The sequence below is a fragment of the Macaca nemestrina genome, chromosome 9 (assembly GCF_043159975.1).
Source record: "Macaca nemestrina isolate mMacNem1 chromosome 9, mMacNem.hap1, whole genome shotgun sequence".
Taxonomy (NCBI): Eukaryota; Metazoa; Chordata; class Mammalia; order Primates; family Cercopithecidae; genus Macaca; species Macaca nemestrina.
Genome location: NC_092133.1, coordinates 126,967,974 through 126,991,117, shown reverse-complemented (window position 1 = coordinate 126,991,117; position 23,144 = coordinate 126,967,974). Strand labels below are relative to the sequence as shown.

General features: G+C 39.4%; 1 protein-coding gene across 1 annotated transcript in view; it reads right to left on the bottom strand.

Moving 5' to 3' along the window:
- The window catches only part of LOC105488215 (cubilin), a 313,890-nt gene that overhangs the window by 36,275 nt on the left and 254,471 nt on the right, over window positions 1–23,144 (bottom strand). The window contains exons 57-59 of the mRNA XM_024794869.2: window positions 14,819–15,019; window positions 12,275–12,404; window positions 7,418–7,635 (exon numbers count right to left, since the gene is read on the bottom strand). Of these exons, the coding sequence (XP_024650637.2) occupies window positions 7,418–7,635; window positions 12,275–12,404; window positions 14,819–15,019 (549 nt within the window). The remainder of the gene's footprint in view (window positions 1–7,417; window positions 7,636–12,274; window positions 12,405–14,818; window positions 15,020–23,144) is intronic.

Genomic DNA, 23,144 nt, shown 5'->3' with positions numbered 1-23,144 from the left:
CCATCTCAAAAAAAAAAAAAAAAAAAATCATCCCTGGGTATTTTTATCAATTGCCACAGAGGCAATGAAGGCTTATTAAGAAAATCATGAGTTTGGGGACAGTCAAACCTAGTTCAAAGCTTGGCTTTACCTCTTACAAACCCTTTGACCACAGACAAATTACTTAATCTCTGAAATTCTTCTTTCTTCCTTTGCGAAATGGGCTAATTCCTGTCTTATGAGGTAGTTCTGAGGATTAGACGAAGTAATATATGTCAAGCAGCTCATGCTACCTCTGGTAGGGCACAGACTCAGGGACAGGCAGTTATTTTCATGATGCCCTGGAATTTCCTGACAAGTCTTTACTGGTGAGTGAGCAAAATGTACAGCTACCAAGTAACATTAACAGACTTTTCACAAATTAGAATGAAGAGAAGAACGCAGTCCCACTATTATATTTCTTAATTTATTTATAACAAAAGAACGCTTTAAAATTTTTTTGCTGACTGCTTATATTTTGTTTTTATGTTCCTGGGAATACTATATCAAATCCAGGCTGATCTGAGTAAGGATGATGATGATTATAGGGAATTTATGGGTACAAATAATTTAACCCCAAATAACCAGTTACCTGCGACAAAACTAGGTTGCGTCTCGTGTTTTAGATTACACAGAATAAGTGCTTCTTCCCAGCACCTGTTCCCTTCAGTGTTTTTCAAAATGTTATCCTATAATTTACCATTAACTCCACTGTATCACTTAGTTTGGTCTCCACAGTACCATCTGGTTTTATTTTCACAAGGACAACCCCACCCTTCAAGACCAGGAGTGGCAATCTAGTCATCGGTGGGGGCACAGACTCCGGTGTTGAAATATATTTATTAAGAACCATTCCTTTCTTCTTGCTGATTTGGTATTTAACTGCTGTCTACTTGCTTTTGTAAAGTTTTGGTGAACCAAGCATTTGTTGGTTTCTTTATCCCGTTCCCACATTCTCAGCTCAGCAAAAATCCTTTCCCCATAAAACCCACAAAGAATAACCTGAAGATAACCTTGTCTTTAGTATCATCCCCCAAGGGAAGTCTAATCACCAGTAAAAGGTACAGGGGCTGAAAAAGGACGGAAATCAGCTTAGTTTGGTTTTTCTTTAAATGGGTTTACAGTTTCAGCTCATCTCATTCTCAGACTTCATCACAGGGAGCAAATGACATTAGGAAACCAGAAAAATGACATTCCTTGGTTGCTTTTGAGCAATACCCTCATTATTGCTAAACTGAGGGTTATTTGATCAGTGATTTATCAAATTATTCAAGTTACAATTCAACTTCCTTATTGCATTTATACTTCTAACAGTAACGTGAGCTGCCAACTTCAATCAGGCTGCCAAGAGGTAACCAGAGACACACACATATATTTTTTATGCCACTGAATTTTTAAGTTTATTCTTGTATTGTTGTATTGTATATGTGCCTCATAAAGTTTAAATTTAACACCAAAACTGGGAAACTCATACTAGAAGGAGAAGTCTGAACTGGACACGTTAGATTTTTTTTCCATTTGTTGTGACTATGTTCTCCATCTTTGTGGCCCTAGACCCTCTTCAGCTTTCTCTGCCTCCTTTCTTTCTTTCTTTCTTCTCTTCTTCCTTCTCTTTTATCCCCTTCAACTTCCTCCTGCCACTCCCACTGTCTTCCTTTAGCGTGTTTGAGAGACATTTTCCAGATGTGAAGGTAATAGGCGAAAACCCATAGGCGACAAACACAGATGACCTAAATATTGAGTGTGATCCGGGATTCCTAATTCTCTGAGGATGAAAGTGATTCAATTTACCTCTCTGTGTGCAGCTTACCCAACAGTTATATAAACCAGGATTGAATTTTGAGAATGAACTGAATCTAGATAAAATCTAATGTGTTCTATATGGTATATTATTATATCACATTATACAATATGATTTTGAAGTAGGCACAATTTATCCATTTATTCTGTAAATCACTCATATGGACAATATTGATGGAGCAACAATTGTGCACCAGGCCTCTGCAAGGCCTGAGGATTTAATCAGAATGTAGCTTTTGATTTCAGATTTAGATTATAAAATGTACTTTAGGATTTGACGGTTAGGTGTCAGTGCAAAGTGGGTAGGAAAAAACAAGAAATCATTGTAGCATGATGTGGTCCTGTTGAGAATGTTGATCCCTGCCCACCCCACCCTCAGCCATCCCCCAACCTTGGAAATAGGGTCGGGGGGGGGGGGCTTGAAAATTTGGGATGTCAATATTACTTTCTAATACATGGAGTCTTTCACTCTGACAGCTAAGGTGCTTTCCAGAAATTATCTGCTTTATCCCCATCACATTCTTAAAAGATAAACAGTTGTAATATTTCAAATTGATCAGTTTTTTAGTAGATAAAAATTGAGTTCCAAAATGTTATAGGGCTTTTCTAAAGCCATATCAGCTGGCAATGATATCATGCATCAATCAGCTCTTTCCATCTAGACATATTTCTTTGTTTTTTTTTAGATGTAGTTTTTTGCTCTTGTTGCCCAAGCTGGGCACAATCTCAGCTCACCACAACCTCCAACTCCCAGGTTCAAGCAATTCTCCTGCCTCAGCCTCCTGAGTAGCTGGGATTACAGGCATGTGCCACCGTGCCTGACTAATTCTGTATTTTTAGTAGAGACCGGGTTTCTCCAGGTTGGTCAGACTGGCCTCGAACTCCTGACCTCAGGTAATTCACCCACCTCGGCCTCCCAAGGTGCTGGGATTACAGGTGTGAGCCACCATGCCCAGCTTCTTTTTTTTTTTTTTTTTTTGTTGTCCAGGCTGGAGTGTAATGGTGCGATCTCAGGTCACTGCAACCTCTGCCTCCCGGGTTCAAGCAATTTTCCTGCCTCAGCCTCCCAAGTAGCTGAGTTTACAAGCATGCACCACCATGCCCAGCTAATTTTTTGTATTTTTAGTAGAGACAGAGTTTCACCATTTTGACCAGGCTGGTCTTGAACTCCCGACCTCAAGTGATCTGCCCAAAGTGCCAGCACTACAGGCATGAGCCACCATGCCCAGCCTACCTGACCATATTTCTACATTTGTTGGACTGTAATTCATTCTGTCCTTGTTACATATGTGCTTGGGTATTTTTGCCTTGGTCTCTTAGCAAAGGTCTCTGAGTCTGACCTTAATGTAACCTGACTCATTCTCCATGTGACAAATACCCCAGGTGGAGGAAGGCAGACAGTGGCCCTTGTCGTCAGCATGTGTGATCTGGGTAACAGGGGCTGGCTGGGAGCTTTGAGTCTAGGTGAGAGGTGAAGCCAGCTGAACTTCCAGGGTCAAGTGGGGACTCAGAGAACTTCTCTGTCTTACAAGAGGATTGTAAAATACACCAATCAGCACTCTGTAAAAACATACCAATCAGTACTCTGTAGCTAGCAAGAGGATTGTAAAATGCACCAATCAGTGCTCTGTAAAATGCACTAATCAGCAGGATCCTAAAAGTAGCCAATCGCAGGGAGGATTGAAAAAAGGGCACTCTGATAGGACAAAAATGGAACATGGGAGGGGGCAACAAGGGAATAAAAGCTGGCCACACCAGCCAGCAGCGGCAACCCACTCGGGTCCCCTTCCACACTGTAGAAGCTTTATTCTTTCGCTCTTTACCATAAACCCTGCTACCACTCACTCTTCGGGTCCATGCCATCTTTAAGAGCTGTAACACTCACCACGAAGGTCTGTGGCTTCATTCTTGAAGGAAGGAACCAACTCCAGACACATAGGCACTGCCACCGCTTGTCCCTGAGGGTGTGTCTTCCCCATCTGTCTTCCTGTGCTGTCCCCCTGCTGTCTTGCAGGGGACACCCCTCAGTCTCTCCTTGGTAACTCACTAATTGAAATGCCTGCAGACCTCCCAACTAATAGAGCCAAGTTCCATTTTTTACACTGAAGTTTTGCTGAAGTGTTATAGAATACATCATTTTAGGAAAAAAATGAAACAACGATGGTACTGCACAGAAAATAAATAAGTTTACTGAAAGCCCTGCTCTAACCCTATGTGTAGAAGTTTGGTGTGTAGTGTGACGTGCATATTGTGAATAGACCAAGCAACTCTCTGGTATGAGACCCCCTCAGGAAGAAGAACTGGAGACTCTGATGGTTAAAAACACATTTGCAAGTGTGAAGTGCTTTGTGCAGGACACACATAAGCAGAGTGAAGGCTGGAGCCACCTTACTGGTAAAGGAAGGGGCAGTAACTAAACCAGCAGTTAACAGAACAGAAGGTGCTTAAAAGCATCCGTTCTGCCTACAGGCCATGCCCACTTAGCCAAATCCACAGCACCAACAGCTTTTTAAACTTTATAGGAGTATAGAAGCCATTGACAATCTGACGCAAACTACGAACTCGGTTAAGAAAAATGGTCCGATTTGCAGATTATTTCAGTTTCACAGATTGCTGCAGCCCAGTGTAATCATTTTGCTGGTTGCCAGCCATTCAGGATCAATTATTCATATAGCGTTGGAGCACATGGGGGAAACAAGCAGGCACATGTCCATTGCAGTTAGAGATCAGCTCCTGCTTGCCAAATGTGCTTTTTCCTTACCTCACATCCCACGCACACGGGCCTCCAGCAGCAGAAGTTGCGAGGAAAAAGGAGACCCAATTTCACTACATGTTTAGTAATTAGCAACTAGGGATAGTTCCCCCAAATTTGCTGTGACTCACTAGCAATACAAATATAACAAATGCACAAGACGAAATTAACCTAATATTCACATAATTATATAAGCCAGTCTCTTCATCGACTCCTGAAAAATTGAAGCAGATGTACATAAAACATTGCCAAGTGTATAATCTAAATAGCAAATCTGCAAAACCCTACTTAGTGTTTTAGTTAAGATCGAAACAGAAATGTCACAGACTAAAATGGTCTCCTCTCCACATCAATTATTTACTAAGTGAAGATATTGTTTTCCAGGCTGAACAAACAGTCTTGTAAATGAAAATCTACTATCTGGCCCACAAAGTTGTTTTCCTCTCTTTAGGAGAAAGACAGGGTTGTTTTACGTAAATGAGTTGGAGGTAAAAGGGGCATCCTATTAGCCAAGTTTGTTTTCATCCAGAGCTATAACTAAAAGACTCTATAAACCTTACAATCAAAGCAATTCTTATTGTTCCTTCCCCCTCTCCTCACTACAAACAACAAAAACCACAATGAAACAAAATTGAAAAGTTATGCAGAATGATCAATAAACTTGTCAGTGTGGTTTTGAAAGCTTTGTAAGACCACTGCAATGCAAAATCATAATACTTAGGTTTTCAGTTAAATATTACCATCGAAGAGTAATTACAATGACTTTTTAAGTATTTCCAAGTGGCTGATGGCATTTATGCAGATGAAAAAGAGGTAAAAATCATCTTCATGAAATACAGGAGTAACAGGATGCTGGCAAGGAATTCCGTTTCTACATTCTCCACTTAAACCTTTTCTCTAACTGTGGCCAGCGGAAAACAGTAAGTGACTGTAATTGTTCAATGACTCACGCATAGACAATGCTTCTGACACTGTAAGACTTTTCCTTCTGTTAAATCACAATAGGTCTAAAAATGTCTTCTTTGTGGCTTGGAAAGACATAGTAATTTAATGAGGCTAGGGAACCCTGGCTCACTTGAGAAGCTTCATGCAGATAACAGCAGCGAGGGGAGTGTTAACACAACAATTACCATTTTCTTGTGAGAATATATTAGGAAAAAGAAAAACAGCTTGAAAGGTAGCAAAGCAAATGCAGACATATGACATTTGGTCTAAAGTCTGTGCTAAAGGCAAGAATATATCCTTTTTTTGTGCAAAAAAAAAAAAAAAAAAAACTCCAAAGGAAAATTAATTTTTCTTTCAAAAAGCCTTCTGTCTTCTGTATGCTACTTCAGTTACACGATTCTATTAGGGCAACGCTCTCTGACTGGCCATGAGACTTGCTTTCAAGTTACTGTTGGAACAGCTAAGTAGGGGAGGTGGTAGAGGGATTTTCTGATACAATTTGTCTTGAGGTGTGTGTGGTTTACTGGGAAGCCTTCAAAACACAATATCTAATTGCTTTCCTCAAATAATGCATGAAAAAATTTGCATGCCCAATACCAAGAAGTTGAAGGTAAACCGTGTTTTGCATCAGAGAAACAAAGTTTATCCACACTATGGGAGAAAGAGAAAGTTTGAAAAGGGAATCAGGATTATTATTACAGAAAACTGCCTGGATTTTTCTGAGTCGTCACAGAGTATGAGATTTGTTTGGAGAGCTGTGCATTTTTAGAACATTAATCACAACGATATTCAAATGGAAAAGGATCAAAAGACTTTCCAGAGTCGAATATTAATGATCTTAGACTGTGTCACTGATGCTGTTAGAATAGCCAAACAGGTAGTTGATTAACTACCTTTTATTTTAAATTATTCAAAGTTCTAAGTTAATTGGATCTGGGTGATTATTTCTCACAGGCAGTGTTTGATGTGGATAATTTATTTCTCACATGCAGTGGGAGTAATCTGGGGCATATTTTCAGTTTATCCTCTCACCTAACTTTACCTGCTCCCCTATATCACCCTCTCCAGTCCAAATTCTTTCTCAAGCATCAGCTTCCAACTAGACAGTTCCATTTAGACAGGTCTTCCAACTTAAAATACCCCAAATTACATATAACATTTCTCCCTTACATCTTAGTCTCCTAAGGCACCACCATCCAACAAATTACCTATAGAAAGTCATCCTCAATTCACATCCTCATTAAAATATCATCAGAGTCCAAACACTGCGCTTCCAATATATTCTGCCTTCCATCTCTCAGATTTCTGCCCTTCCCCTTATCTCTTTCCCCTCTGGGTTCATCCAAGGCTTTGACACTTCCCATCCAGATTTCTATCATAAGTTTCTTCCTTCCCATGTTGTAGGTTCTTCCAGCCTTCCTCCACTGTGCTACCGAAGTGATTTTTTGTTTGTTTGTTTTGTTTTTTGAGACAGAGTCTCATTCTGTCACTCAGGCTAGAGTGCAATGGTGTGATTTTGGCTCACTGCAACCTCCATCTCCTGGGTTCAAGCAATTCTCCCACCTCAGCCTCCCAAGTAGCTGGGATTACAGGCACACACCACCATGCCCAGCTAATTTTTGTATTTTTGTAAAGATGGGGTTTCACCACAATAGCCAGGCTGTTCTTGAACTCCTGACCTCAGGTGATCCACCCGCCTCGGTCTCCCAAAGTGCTGGGTACATTTGTTGAGTGATTTTTTTACAACATTAAAATATGTCATACATTTTTAAAACCAAGCCCTTACATGGCATATTCTTCTAAGCTTCAAGGAAAAGCAACCATAGTCAGTTGGGGAAAAAATTAAGTAAAGCAGAAAGGTGACAGTCCTGAAAACTGGATTTACAAGCCCAGAATTCTTACCCAATGTCTGCCGGAAAGATATCTTCCAGCCTCTTGCTGTCTGAAATGAGTCTGTATTGAATACCAGGAGCATACTATTATTCCTGCTTTTCACGTTTGGTGGGCGCTTGGAACCACAGAATTTGCCAAGAAGGGGATCGCTGGTATTGGCACCATCATAAATTGCCAGGTAGTCATGCGAGCAGGAGGTGGAGGGAACCACATCAAAATCACTGAACCTGTGAAATGTACCTTGTTAATGCTGATGTTTCCATCTGGACTTCTATTAAATTGTAGCTTTAGCTGTTGCAAAAAATGACAAGGAAAAAACTACCAGTAGAGCATTCAAGACTCACTTGATAGGAAATATTAGAAATCAAACAGTACTTTACTGATCAGTTCAAAAGTTTAGGCAAATTTGTTTTTAGTAATTACAATATGCCAAAAACTGTGATAGTAGCTGGGGATGTCAAGGTGAGTAAGATACAGTCTTACCTTTCAAGGAATTCACAGTCTAGGGCATATTAAAGTCCATCTGAGATCAAATTTTGACAAGTTGAACAGATATTTATTATCCCAGCAATACTTTAGTTTTTTAGGTCTCATTAAAAATACCGTATTTACTCTTCCCCTGTTATTTTATGAGATGAAGTAGAACTTATGGGAAGCATGCTAATGTAACAGAAGATATGCTGGCTTTAGAATCATAGCTCCATTCTCCTTCTCACAGTCTCATTTTCCTCTTCTAAAATGAAGTTTATATTAAGGTCAGGTGAAGAACAGGAAATTCACATTTAAGATCTCTGTGGTGGTCACTGACACTTCTGCACATGGTCCCAGCTCTCTGCCTCCCCAGCACAGGCAGAATTGCCCTAGGCGCACACTGTGAGGTTTGACATGGCTGCTAGGAGTTGCTTTGACCACAGAAATGTAAGCAGAAGGGATACATATTACTTTATGGAAGAAGTTTTACAAATGACTACTTGCTTTGCCACATTGCCTTCCCACTGCAGTGACGATCATGAAAGCAAATGTAAAAATGAAGCTTCCATCAGCCTGGGTTGTTGGATGACCACGATGAGTAGAGCTTCCACGCCAGCCCACACTGAACATGCTCATTCGAACGAGAAATAAACTTGTTGAGTTAAGCTGCTGTGCCGTGGAGTTGTTACCATATGCATAACCTATCCTGACACATGCATCCCTAAACTTTTCTCTGTCTTATACTGTGTTTAATTTGGGCCTTATTCTTGTCATTTTAAATAACGATTTCCAGAGTTCCTGAACAAGCAAGGCTTCCTACATGGTTTTACTTTCAAGTTTTATGGTGGGTTTTTATAGCTTATTTTTAAAACTTGTTTAAAAAAATAATAGTTGATATCCTGTCCTCATTTTTGTAGGTTCTTCTGCTTTTTCTTTTTTTTTTTTTTTTGAGACAGAGTCTCACTCTGTTGCCTAGGCTGGAGTGCAGTGGTGCGATCTCGGCTCACTGCAACCTCTGCCTCCCTGGTTCAAGTGATTCTCTTGCCTCAGCCTCCGGAGTAGCTGGGATTACAGGTGTCCACCACCATGCCTGGCTTTTTTTAAATTATATATATATTTTTTTAGTAGAGATGAGGTTTCTGCCATGTTGGCCAACCTGGTCTTGAACTCCTGACCTCAGGTGACCCACCTACCTCAGCCTCCCTGGGCTGGGATTACAGGCATGGGACACCATGCCCAGCCTGCATTTTCAATTTATTTTGGCAGTAGCTCTAACAGATAACTCACAATATGGAATAATTTTGAAAATATATAATAAATGCTTCCTTTTAACAGCCTTGAGGAAAAAAAACTGTTAATTTTTTTTTCTAAAAGGTTTTGGTTGGTTGAAGGTTTTCAGATTGATGATGAGAAACAAGATGAAAAATGTATTGATTTTCTTTTACCACATATAATATCTAATGTTATTGTAAAAGATCAGGGAAGAACAACAGCTAGATAATTTTCAACAACACTGCATTCATTTTCATTCTCTACAGACAACACATTTATTTTTCACAATAAGAATCCACAAAGAAAGATAAAATCTGAGTTTCCAAGAGGACTTAAATCTGCTTTGGCTTTTTATTTTACATCATTTTCCCAGGAGAGCACAGAAGAGATCTGAACAAGCCCATTAACAGAAAAACTTGTGTAGCCAGAATCTTTTGAGAGCCTTGGTAGAAGGATTTATGTTGTATTAAGGTCTATATCTTCTACCACATCTAGAATCTTATCTGTTTCATAGAATGTAGGCTTTTAGTGCACAATAAGTAATTTTCTAAACCTGCAGATGTAGGCTGGGTGCGGCGGCTCACACCTGTAATCCCAGCACTTTGGGAGGCTGAGGCAGGTGGATCACTTGAGGTCAGGAATTCAAGAGCAGCTTGGCCAACATGGCAAAACTTCATCTGTACCAAATAAAAAAATATATACATATGCAAAAAAAAAAATTACCCAGGCTGGTGGCACACACCTGTAGTCCCAGCTACTCGGGAGGCTAAGGTGGGAGAAATGCCTGAACCCAGGAGGTGGAGGTTGCAGTGAGGTGAGATCATGCCAGTGCACTCCAGCCTGGGTGACAGAGTGAGAGCCTGTCTCAAATAAACAAATAAGTAAAATAATAAAAATAAAATAAAATAAAATAAACATGCAGATGTAAATTTGATTATGGTGAGCTCCAGGATCCAGACTGAAAACTGAAAAAAATTTAGATTATATATGTGTGTACATATATATAAAAAAATATATATGTGTGTGTATATATATATAAATATATATGTGTGTGTATATATATAAATATATATGTGTATATATATAAAAACATATATGTGTGTATATATATGTGTGTGTGTATATATATATAAATATATATATATGGAGAGAGAGAATATATAACATACCTCTATGAGGTGGTATGTATACCATGGTCGGAATGCTTGTGTTCCCCTAAATTCATATGTTCCCTAAGCTAATGGTATTAGGAGGTGGGGCCTATGGGAGGCGATTAGGTCACGGGGGAGGACCCCTCACAAATGGGATTAGTGTTTTATAAAAGAGGCCCTTCCAGCTCATGAATATAAGGCAAGAAGGTGCCTTCTATGAGCCAGAAAACAGGAGCTCACCAGACAACGAATCTGCCTTGATCTTGGACTTTTGCGGATTTTGGTTGTTTATAAGCCACCCAGTTTATGGTACTTTGTTAAAGCCACCTGAACAGAACAAGGCAATAATCCTACACATATAAAAAACAAATAGTGAGTCACAGTAGCGAATGGCTCCCCCTCACACTTCCACGCCTGGGCAGGCATACTTCACAGGCCTCCTGCTCCTGGCCATCTGACAGTTTCTGTTCTTTTGTCCCCAGGACCTAAAGGACACTCTGTTTTCCTACAAATAGTCCAGGTAAGAGCTGCAGTTTTCTTCGAGGCCCAGCCTATAGCACAGTTACTGCCTGATACAGGGACCAAATCAGGCTTGATGAGAGAGATCTTTCAGTTTGAGAGCCAACTGATACACGAGGCCTCTGGAAGTAAACTGCAGGGAGTACAGGATCTTTAGGGTGGAAAGTGATCACAGACAAATAGAGGGGAGGTAGGTAGGTAGGTAGGTGTGGCCTTAGCCCATCAGGCTTCTATATGGAAAGTCATATATGACCATAAACTATATTACCGTTCAGTTTCCCACCACACGCCGTACATATATCACTGAAATAGGCTGTCAGGTGAAAATAGTCTTGAACTTTGTCATTCCGGAGAATGGGAGGTTTCATCGCCCTCATCAGTCTTGTTGGGAATAGGTAAGACTGGGGAGAAAAGTGATCAATGACACAAGCCATCTCTCAGAGCATCAGTTTTGAGTTTTTGCACTTTGGGAGGCCAAGGCGGGTGTATCACTTGAGGTCAGAAGTTCGAGACCAGCCTGACCAACACGGTGAAACCTGTCACTGCCTGAAATACAAAAATGAGCAGGGCATGGTGGCGCCTGCCTGTAATCCCAGCTACTGGGGAGACTGAGGTAGGAGAATCTCTTGAACCTGGGAGGCAGAGGTTGCAGTGAGCCGAGATTGCACCACTACACTCCAGCCTGGGTGAGAAAGTGAGACCCTGTCTCAGAAAAAAAAATTAAAAAAGAAAAGAAAAGAAAATGTATCCTTTGAGAGACAGTATTGGGAAACACTGAGGACATGGTGTTTGGAGGAAGACTGGCATGAATACACATTTTGACTCTTTATGTGTGTGTTGCTTGTGGAAAGCGATTTGATCCTTCCGAGCCTCAGTTTCCTCATCAGTGAAATGGGAATAATCTATACAATTCCCCACAAGTATACATATGTAACAAACCTGCACGTTATGCACATGTACCCTAGAACTTAAAGTATAATTTAAAAAAAAAAATCTATACAATTCCCAATCTAGAATCTATATATACCTCATATGACTGGTTTAAGAATACAATGAGACAATTATGGCAAGTGCAAATCAAAGTTCCTTGCGTATAATAAATACCCAGCAATGGCAACAGCTTTCTCTTGCCCTTCCTCTCTCCTTTGATTTCAAGATGGGCATATTATACCTTGACAATCCATTTTATGATGCTCCTTCACAAGTGTTGGGAAACCACCACAGCTGTTTTAACTGGCAAGTGCTTGTTTTTTGCCCTTAGTTACTACTGGCTTGTGTGGAGAAGGGGATTGTCATTTGCCAGGTTGAACTATCATCTAGGAACCTCACTCCTCTGTGTAGATTTCCCTTCAGACTGCCGATGAGAATCAGTGCTCTCCATCAATAAAGGAATGGCTCTTCTACAAATAATGCTGAGAGGATTTTCTTAAGAAACTCAATTTGTCTTACGTACTTGAGCTCGATCACTTTGTCGTCACTAACGGTGATGGTATACAGACAGTGCATATCGTTCAGGTAGTCTGTGTACGAATAGGAAGGACTCGTGATGATTCCAGAAGAGAAATTGAACACACCACCACAGGCTGCAACAGAAGACAAGGGAATATAAAGAGAACAATGATTAGTCCCAGCATGGAAAAATGATTTTAAGAGATTCTATACTATTGTACATTTTTCTGTAAGAGAGGTAATAATTATTTTTCTTAAAGTGACTTATATCTCCCTTCATTGTGTTTACACATATTTCTGATTTTTTCCACTAGGAAGGAAAATGAAAGACAGCAAGAGGGTGGAAACAGGGAAGAATATTTAAAGGCACTTCTTGGAAAGGAATCAGTCTGAGTCACATTAATGGCCAGAGTGAAAATGATGAGAAGGAACATTTTACCTGTTGGAGTGTCACCATCCCTTCCCTGTATTTCAATGACAGGTTGAGAGAGGGATGACAGCAGTAACAAAGTATGGAAAAGGCAACCAGAATGATGTTCTAGGCATATAGATCTAGGAAAGATTGTGATCTGGAAATCTGAAATTGTAGAGATCCATGTCTCTTCTGTCAGGGATAGAATATTATAAGGTAAAGTACTGGAAATCTTTTTGGAACTTTCCAGTTTAGTTCCTTCTGTGGGCTCAAGTGCATAGCTCTCCAGTCTGGTGTATTTGCAGTCAGTTCTGAGACTGGTAAGGACTAAACTTGCCCCAGTTTGTATTAATATCACTGATCCTCAATCCTCAACAAGCAGGAGGAGGCCAGGCCCATTCCTCTCCAGGATTCCAGCAATTAACAGCTCAGAGCCTTCAGCTAGACCCATTAGTCAATAAAACAACAGACATAAAAATGTAATAAAGCCCTCTTATCTACAATATAAAATGATTATTTTTGCTTGGGTTTACATATGAGGATCAGATTGTACCTCCTGATGATCAATCTCACTGCAGTGGAAAGACCTATCTATATATATCTTGTTTTATGATTCTAAAATTATAATGGGGTTAACACATTGTGAAGTATTTCCATGGTTTCTACACTATCAATGGACACGTTCCACTTTACATCCTCAGAAATAAGGAACAAAGTGTGGCTGCCATGTCAGGCTCTTTATTTCTTTACTGCTTTTGCCTCAGCTGAGCCCACCTTGCAGGGAGCAGTCTTCTCTATGTGCCTGTAAGTACTTGCGTGTTTCAACCCCCAGGTCCATCTGTAAGTGAATTACATGTCAGATACGGGTAGCAATCACTCCTTTTCACTTTATACACAATTATGTGGTCTCTGGAAGTTTATCAAGGCCTAAATAACTCCCATCTTTGCACAATATCAGCATTTGAAGTCTTAACATGAACGACACTCTTTAAGTGGGACTCTTATACTAGAATATGTTGAATCTTGAATACTTCCTCATAGGAAAATGAGGGATTAAAGAGAAGAAGAAAATAAAGCAGGAGTTTACCTCTCCAAAGCAGCACTTGTGCCAAAAGAATAAAACAAATCAATCCTTCTCTTTATTCAACAAGACGACGGGAGAGGAAATGTTAATTGCGCGGTTCTATTCTGCTTGAGCCAACAGAGCTACACGGCCATATGTAATCATACTTTACAGACTGTGGGAGTCAGGATGCAGATAGCAGCTAATGTGAGCAAATTATGGAGGCCCTTTTCAGAAGTAAATACATGTTTTTAGTCTTCTCTGTGGATGGGAACGGTAATTTATTCCAAGGGAAACTATTTAGCTTTCTACCTTTAGCAGTGGGTTTGGTGGAGCAAAGATGAAACAGACCCAAGAAAGATGTTACAAGATTTATGTGCCAGTTTGACTGCAGCTGAGATGTCCATTAGATAGTATAAAAATATTGTCAGCAAACTAACCAGGCAGGAGGGGAAAAGACTATTTAAGATCGGGAAATGCAACCTTAGAATGTTCTGGGTAGCAACAAATGCCTCTGTCCAGTCCGTTGCTCCTCTTTTCTCTTTGCCTTTGATACAGAGAAGTTGTAAATTATAGCATAGTTTAATATGTCAATCTTTTCCTTTAGGGCTTGTGCTTTTTGCATAGTGTTTTAAAATATTCTTTCCTATCAGATTGTAAAGACATTCTCTTATATTTCTTCTAAATATATAAAATATTAATTATTGTATTAGCAAAATGACTTGGGGAAATAAAACAGGCATCTGGATAATTTGGACTAACAGGCAATTTTGTATAAGGGATGAAAAACAAAAAAATAGCAGTAGTATTTATTTAACTTAAATTACAAAACAAACGTCAATTCTTCATTTGATTTTCAGAGTAGTTCTAGCCAAAGTTCATAAAAAAGGTCCTCTTCTTTTTAAGAAAAAATGTGTATTTTTTTTTTTTTTACCATGAACCTCATTGACAATTTTTTTCTCTTAAATTCTCTGAATCTTCAAGTTGGTGCTGTATGAATCATTGTGAAAACTCGTTGTATAAATTACTCAGAAAAGAAGAAAATTCCAAACTCTGTCATTATGGCTACTCACAGATTATCCTATAGGAAAACTTGAATCCAAAGTCTGTGATTTGCTTGTTGGAGTAGAAGTTAAGCAGAACCGGCCCGGCGATGGTGAGGGGAGCTGGCATCTCATTCCCACACACAGTAGCAAATGGGGTGGATGTGAGGCTGTAACCTCTGATAATGTGCACGCCATCATTGATGCAGCTTCCTGTCACAGCAGAACGAGCTGGACAAGGCATGAAACAACCACATTATGATCAGAACCAACACAAACAATTAATGCCGTAAACGTAAAAACAAAAATGTGATGATGATTCATGCAATTGCTATAAAAATTAAAATGAGAAACAAGAGATATTTAACTTAGTTTCCTGTTGAAACGATGTTTACTCTAACTACGAAACAAGCACAGGTATGAGAAAACAGGTAGAACTTCACAATAGACACATTCCACTTTGAAACAACTCAGAATTTCCTGTCTTTAGATACGGTTCCTTTAATTCAGTGACTGTAAACTGGGGACCGTGTTGCCTCCCCAAGAACACCTGGCACTATCTGAAGGCATTTTTGCTGTCACACTGTAGATTGGAGGAGAGACCAGGGATGCTCCTGAAGATGCTGCTATACACGGGGCAGCCCCTACACCCGGGACCCTCTGGGACCTACAAAACCTACCTAGCCCAACATGTCAACAGCGCTGCTACTGAGGAAACTTGCTCCAAGCTTATGTCCAGATAAGGGACTCCTACCATGGAGTTATCATTAGAAACTCCTTACTGTTTATTGAACAACCGTTTTAGATGTTCAACAAACACTATTAGCAAAAGAGTTTAAGGACTATAAAATACATCTTATTGTTTTGTTTGCTAATTATAATGCGAATATATGCTCCAGCCTACCATCCACCAAAGAAAAATATAAAAGAAAATAAACAAGAAATTAAAGAGACATTTGTCCACTACAACATATCCAGTGATTTTTGTAGGTGAACACATACTGTTAAAATATTAACTGGATCATACCTAATTTGTATTAATATGAAATGACACCCATATTGTAGCCTAATTTGTATCAATATGAAATTACATCCATCATGCATTTGTTTGTGATTAAATATTCTTCTAAAACATTATATTAGGGTCAGGCATGGTGGCTCACACCTGTAATCCCAGCAGTTTGGGAGGCCGAGGCAGGCGGATCACCTGAGGTCAGGAATTTGAGGCCAGCCTGGGCAACATGGCAAAACCCTGTCTCTACTAAAAATACAAAAGTTAGTCAGCTGTGGTGGTGCACGCCTGTAGTCCCAGCTACTCAGGAGGCTGAGGGCAGGAGAAACACTTGAACTTGGGAGGCAGAGGTTACAGTGAGCTGAGATCGCATCACTTAACTCCAGCCTGGGTGACAGAGCAAGACTCCATCTCAAATAAAATAAAATAAAACATTATATTATTATGAAAAGAATGGAAAAAAACTGCAATAACTTTTGTGCCAACATATTAATGCCTATATCAAATTCCAACATATAGATGTGCCATCCCACGTTCCATCAATCCCCTATTGCTTGAAATTCTATATTCTCCACATTTCTGTAAATAAAGATATAGTTGAAAAAAACATTCCTGTACATAAATATTTGAGGGAGTCTTTCATTATTTCATCAGAATAAGTTTTTAGAAGTTAGATAGTGGCACTAAGGTAAGATTCTTTTTCAGGTTATCGAATGATCCCTACATTGGTGTTGCCGGCTTACTCTCCCACAGCATTTTTGGCATCTGACATTCTTCCCAATTCTACATTTTCATTGCCCATAGGAAAATGTTATGCCCATTATCAATCACTCCAGTATCATCCTTCCTGTATATGGTCTCCCACCCTAGGCAATTACTAAACTACTTTCTGCCTCTATGGATTTGTCTATTCTGGACATTTCACATGAATAAAATCATGCAATATGTGACCTGTTGCGGCTGGCTTCTTTTACTCAATGTATTGTTTTTGAGGTCCATCCATGTTGTAGCATGTGTCAGTACGTCATTCCTCTTTATGGCTGAATATATTCCTTTTTATAGCGATACCACATTTTGTTTATCTATTCATCAGTTGACAGACATTTGGTTTGTTTCCACCTTTTGGCTATGATGGATAATGCTGCTATGAACATTCATGTGTGAGATTTTGTGTGGGCACGTGGTGTTTTCAGTTCTTTTGGGTATATAACTGGGAGTGAAATTATTAGCCCCCAAATTAGGTATGTATTTAATTTTATAAGAAACTGCCAAACTATATCTCATAGTAGTTACATCAGTATACATTCTCGCCAGGGATGTGTAGGACTTCCAGTGCTCTGCAGGGATGCCAACACTTGACATTGTCAGTCTTTTTAATTTTAGCCATTCTGGTGCATGTGAAACGAAACTTCACTGTGATATTTAATTTTAATTGCTCTGATGATTAACGATGTGAAATATTTTCCCATTTTCATTTACAAACCACAAGAACAAAATAATTTTATTTCACGGAGATGCTAACTTGAACATATGTCTAATGATCCACATCACCCCAACACAGAAAATTTACCTACTTACAAATTCCCCATTGGGAATGACCAAAACTACATTATTTTATGTAAACACATACTATGGCACAGTGGACTCTGAAATCAGACATCCTGTTTGCTGTTTGCTATTAGAATACTCTTCCTATAAGAGCATGCTGACAAAATCATTATGAACACTTACTTTATAATTTCAAGTCCCCTGGCCATAGACCTTGGTTCAAAGGTGGACGTGTGGCCTAATCCAATTCAACAAAGGTGAATTTCGACAGCCTTGTTTGACATTTGGAATTTGGAATACAGGCAGTAGTATGCTGGTAAATATAACAACCAACTCTCCAAGAGATTTGTGGCATTTGCCAATTTCCATCATATAAACACTCCCATGATAGCCAATTTCAAGCTATTAACAACAAGTCATTAAACGCAGAATAGGAATAGATGAGCAAAATTGACTCTTGCAAGGTGGTGCACGCCAACTCTAGCATACCACGGGATAGAAGCCATCTCTCTTTCTGATGTGGGTGAGGAGTACCCACTGTGAGAGCAGCAACCCTACAGCAATGAGAGGAGCCAGCCTCAGGGTGAGGCTCACACTGAAGCAGCACAAAGTAAAAACAGAAACAGTCAAATATTTGATGACATAATTAAAATGCTGAATTAAGAGATTTGCAGCACATCCAACTTTGAAACCTTCCAGAATTAAAAACCAATGAATTGCTCCTTTGTGTTTAAACCAGGTTGAATCAAGTTTCCTGTTAATTGTGACATAAAACCTCCTAATGGATATGGTAGGTATTTTTGTGATTAGAGTCACTGTTGCTATTGTTTACACAACCCCACCATCCTGACCATGGTTGACTGATTGATTGAGAATTCCAGTCAATGAATGGCAAGGCATGGCATGAGACCCAATACAGGCCAATCAGATGTGTTCAAACTGCAACAGAATAAGAGTCTATGGTAGGAGCCAAAGATACTAAACTTAAAAAATGTCTGCAGCCATGTTTCCTGACACATTAAGGAAGCCAGGCTGCCATAAGGGAAAAAGAAGTTATTGTGCAGAAAGCAGCAAAAAGAGTGGGGAAGAGAGAGCATGCTGACAGATTCTTGTCCCTGGTTTCCTTTGTTCTAGAAGCCCTTCCTTTGATGAAATGAAAACACCCAGTATCTTTCTTATAAACCCTACTTTGTATCTAAGCTAACTTGAAGATAATTTGCCACTCAAAGAATCTTGATAAATACTTTTTAAAAGTATATCTGTGCATTAAAGAGTTACCACACATTCTTAAATCATTTTAAGAATACATTCAGCTCCTTAGCTAAGTTTCTATTCAGTCTGCAGAAATCTTGAGGTATCAATTCAAGATATACATTTTTAAATTAACCTCAAAGAATTCCCTTATTTTGAAAATGTTGGAATAGAAATATTTCTAATTGGGTATAAATCTACAAGTTGAAAGCATGAAAGACTGAATTTCAATGGCCTTTTCATGTAATTAGAAGCAATATGATGTTGGAAAAAGAGGACAATAAAGAAATAAATTAAACTCAGATTCATGGCTTGAATATTGCCAAATTATGTACCTTAGTTATAACCTCAGTATTTGTCTTTAAGACATCAAAAGCTCCACTGGAACTAAAAAAAATTTAAAGTAGATGAGTTTGAGAATAAAACAATTGTGCATTAGTTATAGAAATATCTTCAGCAACAATATATCAAGTTATAAAACCAAAATCACAGAATGTAGGTAAAAACTGCTGATGCTGGATTGAAATCTTGGTCCCACATTTGATCAAATAGGCTGCTATGCATGTGTTCTTTAAGTATTAAAGAGTTAGTTGCTCAGTTGTTGGGCTAATGATATAGTTGATCACAGTGGCAGTTGTCTTAGAAAACAGTGAAAAGGCTGTGAAACATAAAGTGTCACTTATACTTGATTATGTTGACAAATAGTTGATTAAAGGAACTAGTTGAAATACAGAAAGTTCATTCATGAAATGGCAGTTACATAATCAAACTCGAGATTATGTCAACGAGTTTATCAACGAGATATAATTAAAACTCATTAACATTTGGAATTTGGAATACAGGCAGTAGTATGCTGGTAAATATAACAACCAACTCTCCAAGAGATTTGTGGCATTTGCCAATTTCCATCATATAAACACTCCCATGATAGTTGAGTTTATGACCAAAGTTGAGTTTATGACCAAGAGGCAGCATTCGATCAGACATATGCGAACTTGTGAGGAAGAGAAGCACCCTGAAATTGAACAATACTTTCTCCGTGGACTAGAGTCCATGCCATGGGACCAGGAGCTCCAGTAATTCTTAACTCTATCTTCAACAAGTGACTTGATAGACATTTAGTACTGAAATCTCTAAGCTGTAAAACGATTCCCTATAATTTGTTTTATGACTATTTTCCATCCTTCCTAAAAACTTTAAAATATATTCATTGTTTGAAATGGGCAAGGCTCTATGCCATGTAGTAAAATTTAATTTTTTGTTCTATTTTGCTGGGATTTATTATTGAGCAACGTCTAATTCCAAACTTCATCATAGTTCTAAGAACTATGAGAGAATTGAAGGAAAACTAAGGATGAGTAATTCCACAAATAGAATAAATTTGCTGGATTTAGAGTCGGACCACAATTTTTCTCCAAAGTCGGGGAAGGGGGTGGGCAGAGATACCAAAGAAGACTAGAGATGAGGGAAAGCCCGTTGTTTGGAATATTTTCATGTTGTAGATAACATCAAGTATTTTCAGAAAATAGAAATGGGTTCTAGGGGCCAGGTACAGTGGCTCACGCCTGTAATCCCAACACTTTGGGAGGCTGAGGCAGGCAGATTACTTGAGGTCAGGAGTTTGAGACCAGCCTCAATTAGCCTAAAATACAACAATTAGCCGGGCATAGTGGCTGGTGCCTATAATCTCAGCTACTCAGGAGGCTGAGCCATGAGACTTGCTTGAACCCAGGAAGTGGAGGTTGCAGTGAGCCAAGATTGTATCACTGTAGTCCAGCCTGGGCAATAGAGCAAGCCTCTGGGAAGGAAGGAAGGAAGGAAGGAAGGAAGGAAGGAAGGAAGGAAGGAAGGAAGGAAGGAAGGAAGGAAGGAAGGAAGGAAGGAAGGGAGGGAGGGAGGGAGGGAGGGAGGGAGGGAGGGAGGGAGGGAGGGAGGGAGGGAGGAAGGGAGGGAAGGAGGGAAAGAAACGGGTTCTAGGCAGAGGCACATGAATTCCCGGGCAGCAGTGACTGAGATCTGTCATCTCTCTTGTTAACTTTACCCTGAGTAGCTGGCAGACTGGTCTCCTCTACGGAGGTATGATTCAGAGGAGGGGGAAGCAGGTACTAGCATACAGCTAAGTTCCATTGTGCACAAAGGTCAAACAAATTAAAGCAAATTCGAGCGTAACACAGGCAAACAAGGGATTTCACAGAAACGACACCATCCGCTCTAGTGCTCTGCCAATTGAATAAAATATCAATAGGAAACATTTCAAAAGGACCATCGCCCAATTTTTTCTAAAATAATGTGAAATGCGACCACATTCTGAATTCTTTAGAAACAACTGAGAAAGCAAAGAGAAGAAACAGTAGTTGAGCAATACTAGTTTTCAAAACATTTTAAAGAAAACTGGCAAAACTCATTTATTGTGCTTCTTGATGGGGAAAAAAGTCAAAAAGAAAAATCTAAAACTATTTTTTTTAACTTTTTTTCTTTAAGCTTTCCATTAGGTATAACCCATAAATTGGGACTTAAGTTAACCAAAGAGAATTTAGGCAAATATTAGGTGTGAATCTGGGCACACTCATCTTGGGGCTTTGAAGCCATCTCTAGAGGACAATGAGCAAAGGCATTTGTCCCTTTGGAGCTTCCATCTCACTTGCTAAGTTCTGCTGCACCCTCCAATACTTGTCAAGAATTACTTGATCTGAGAAAAACTGAGTTTACAGTTTACTGCATGTAGAATTTTTAAATTGAGAATTTCTAAATTCCTCATTATCACCAAGGTGAATTAATGTTACTATCTATTTTTTTTTTTTTTTTTTTTTGACACGGAGTCTCGCTCTGTCCCCCAGGCTGGAGTGCAGTGGTGCAATCTTGGCTCACCGCAAGCTCCACCTCCTGGGTTCACACCATTCTCCTGCCTCAGCCTTCCGAGTAGCTGGGACTACAGGCGCCCACCACCACGCCCGGCAAATTTTTTGTATCTTGTTTAGTAGAGACAGGGTTTCACCGTGCTAGCCTAGATGGTCTCCATCTCCTGACCTCATGAGCCGCCCACCTTGGCCTCCCAAAGTGCTGGGATTACAGGCGTGAGCCACTGTGCCTGGCCTACTATCTAATTTTAATGAAAGAATGATCAGGTTTAGAAGGCACTGGCTTGCTTCAGTTTGCCTCATGAAGTGCTTTATCTGTGAAGAAAACTGGATCTATAATTTTTTTTTTTTTTTTTTTTTTTTTTTTTTTTAGCAGATTGAGGGCATCTAGTTGGCTAAATGAATAACGAGAACATAAAAGTTTATTTTTGGACTGTTTAATATTTGGGAAAATAAAATAAGCATTTATTTAATAATACCAGACTCCAAAATAAGGACAAACATCAATACTCTGTAGTTCATGGAATGTCTAGTATTGGAAATGTAATGAGAAAGTTAGAGAAATTTAGACCAACACTAAACTTGGAGCAACTTACTTTGTGGTAAGCGGAAAGTAGGTCACTGAGACTTTGTAACCTAAGAGTAGCATGTGGTTCAACAATCTGTATTTTTCCCTTCATAATAAAACCTTCCCTAAGCAGTTGTCAATGTTTAGTAGATGCCGTACAGGGACAAGTGTGTTTCCTCACAGTATTTTGTAGCCTGGGATATCACATCTTTTCCTTGCCAATTCCACCTTTTGTGCTAATGGTCCACCAAGATGACAGATCTAGAACCTTCATCACCGCCTAAGTCAACACTGGCTCTGCTGGGATCCTGGGCTCGGAAATGCTTAGCCATTTGAACAGAGTCTCTCAGAAACAGTTCCAAGCACCTATAGCAGCTAGAAAGGCCAAGGCTCCTTCGATAAAGCTATGACCTTCCCTGAGAGCAATTCTCAGTTTCATCACAATATATTGCACATGAATCCCTCAGGCTCACTTTAGAAGGGCTGGGGAAAGGTTACTTTTACTGTAGCTAGCAAATCTCTAGCTTGGTGATGGTATCCATTAAATGTCAGCATTGGTATGGTTAAGGATAAGAACCTAATTATAAAATAAATTTGATTAATGCCACCCTTTTGGGGAATCATCGTAATTCGATGAATCTATAGCCAGAAATTACTCAGGCAGCAGTATGAAAATGCTGAACACTTAAACACTGGAAATGTCACAAGGCATTGTCGTAAGGATATCATCTTAGAAAGGAATCAGTCTTCAACTGGGTGAGGATTGGCAAATCCACTAGTGGAAGCAGAAATCAATCTAACATTATCTGATTTTCAGAACTACTATTATACATATATACATATATACATATACATATATATATTAGACACACACACACATATATAGCAAAGTGTTCTATATATATAAGTAAGTATCAGAAATGAAGCTGAAGTAATTTGCACAAAGCCACTTGAATAGCAGTAAGTGGCTGACTTGTCATTAAGATCCATCCTAAATGCTGTGCTCACTTTCCCTGTACTACAGTGAAATATTCCAGGGTTGCTCCCCTTTATCTCACCTGATCAACTGAGCTCAGGGAGCTGCCTCAGGTCACTATAGAGTCTCTTATAATAATACAT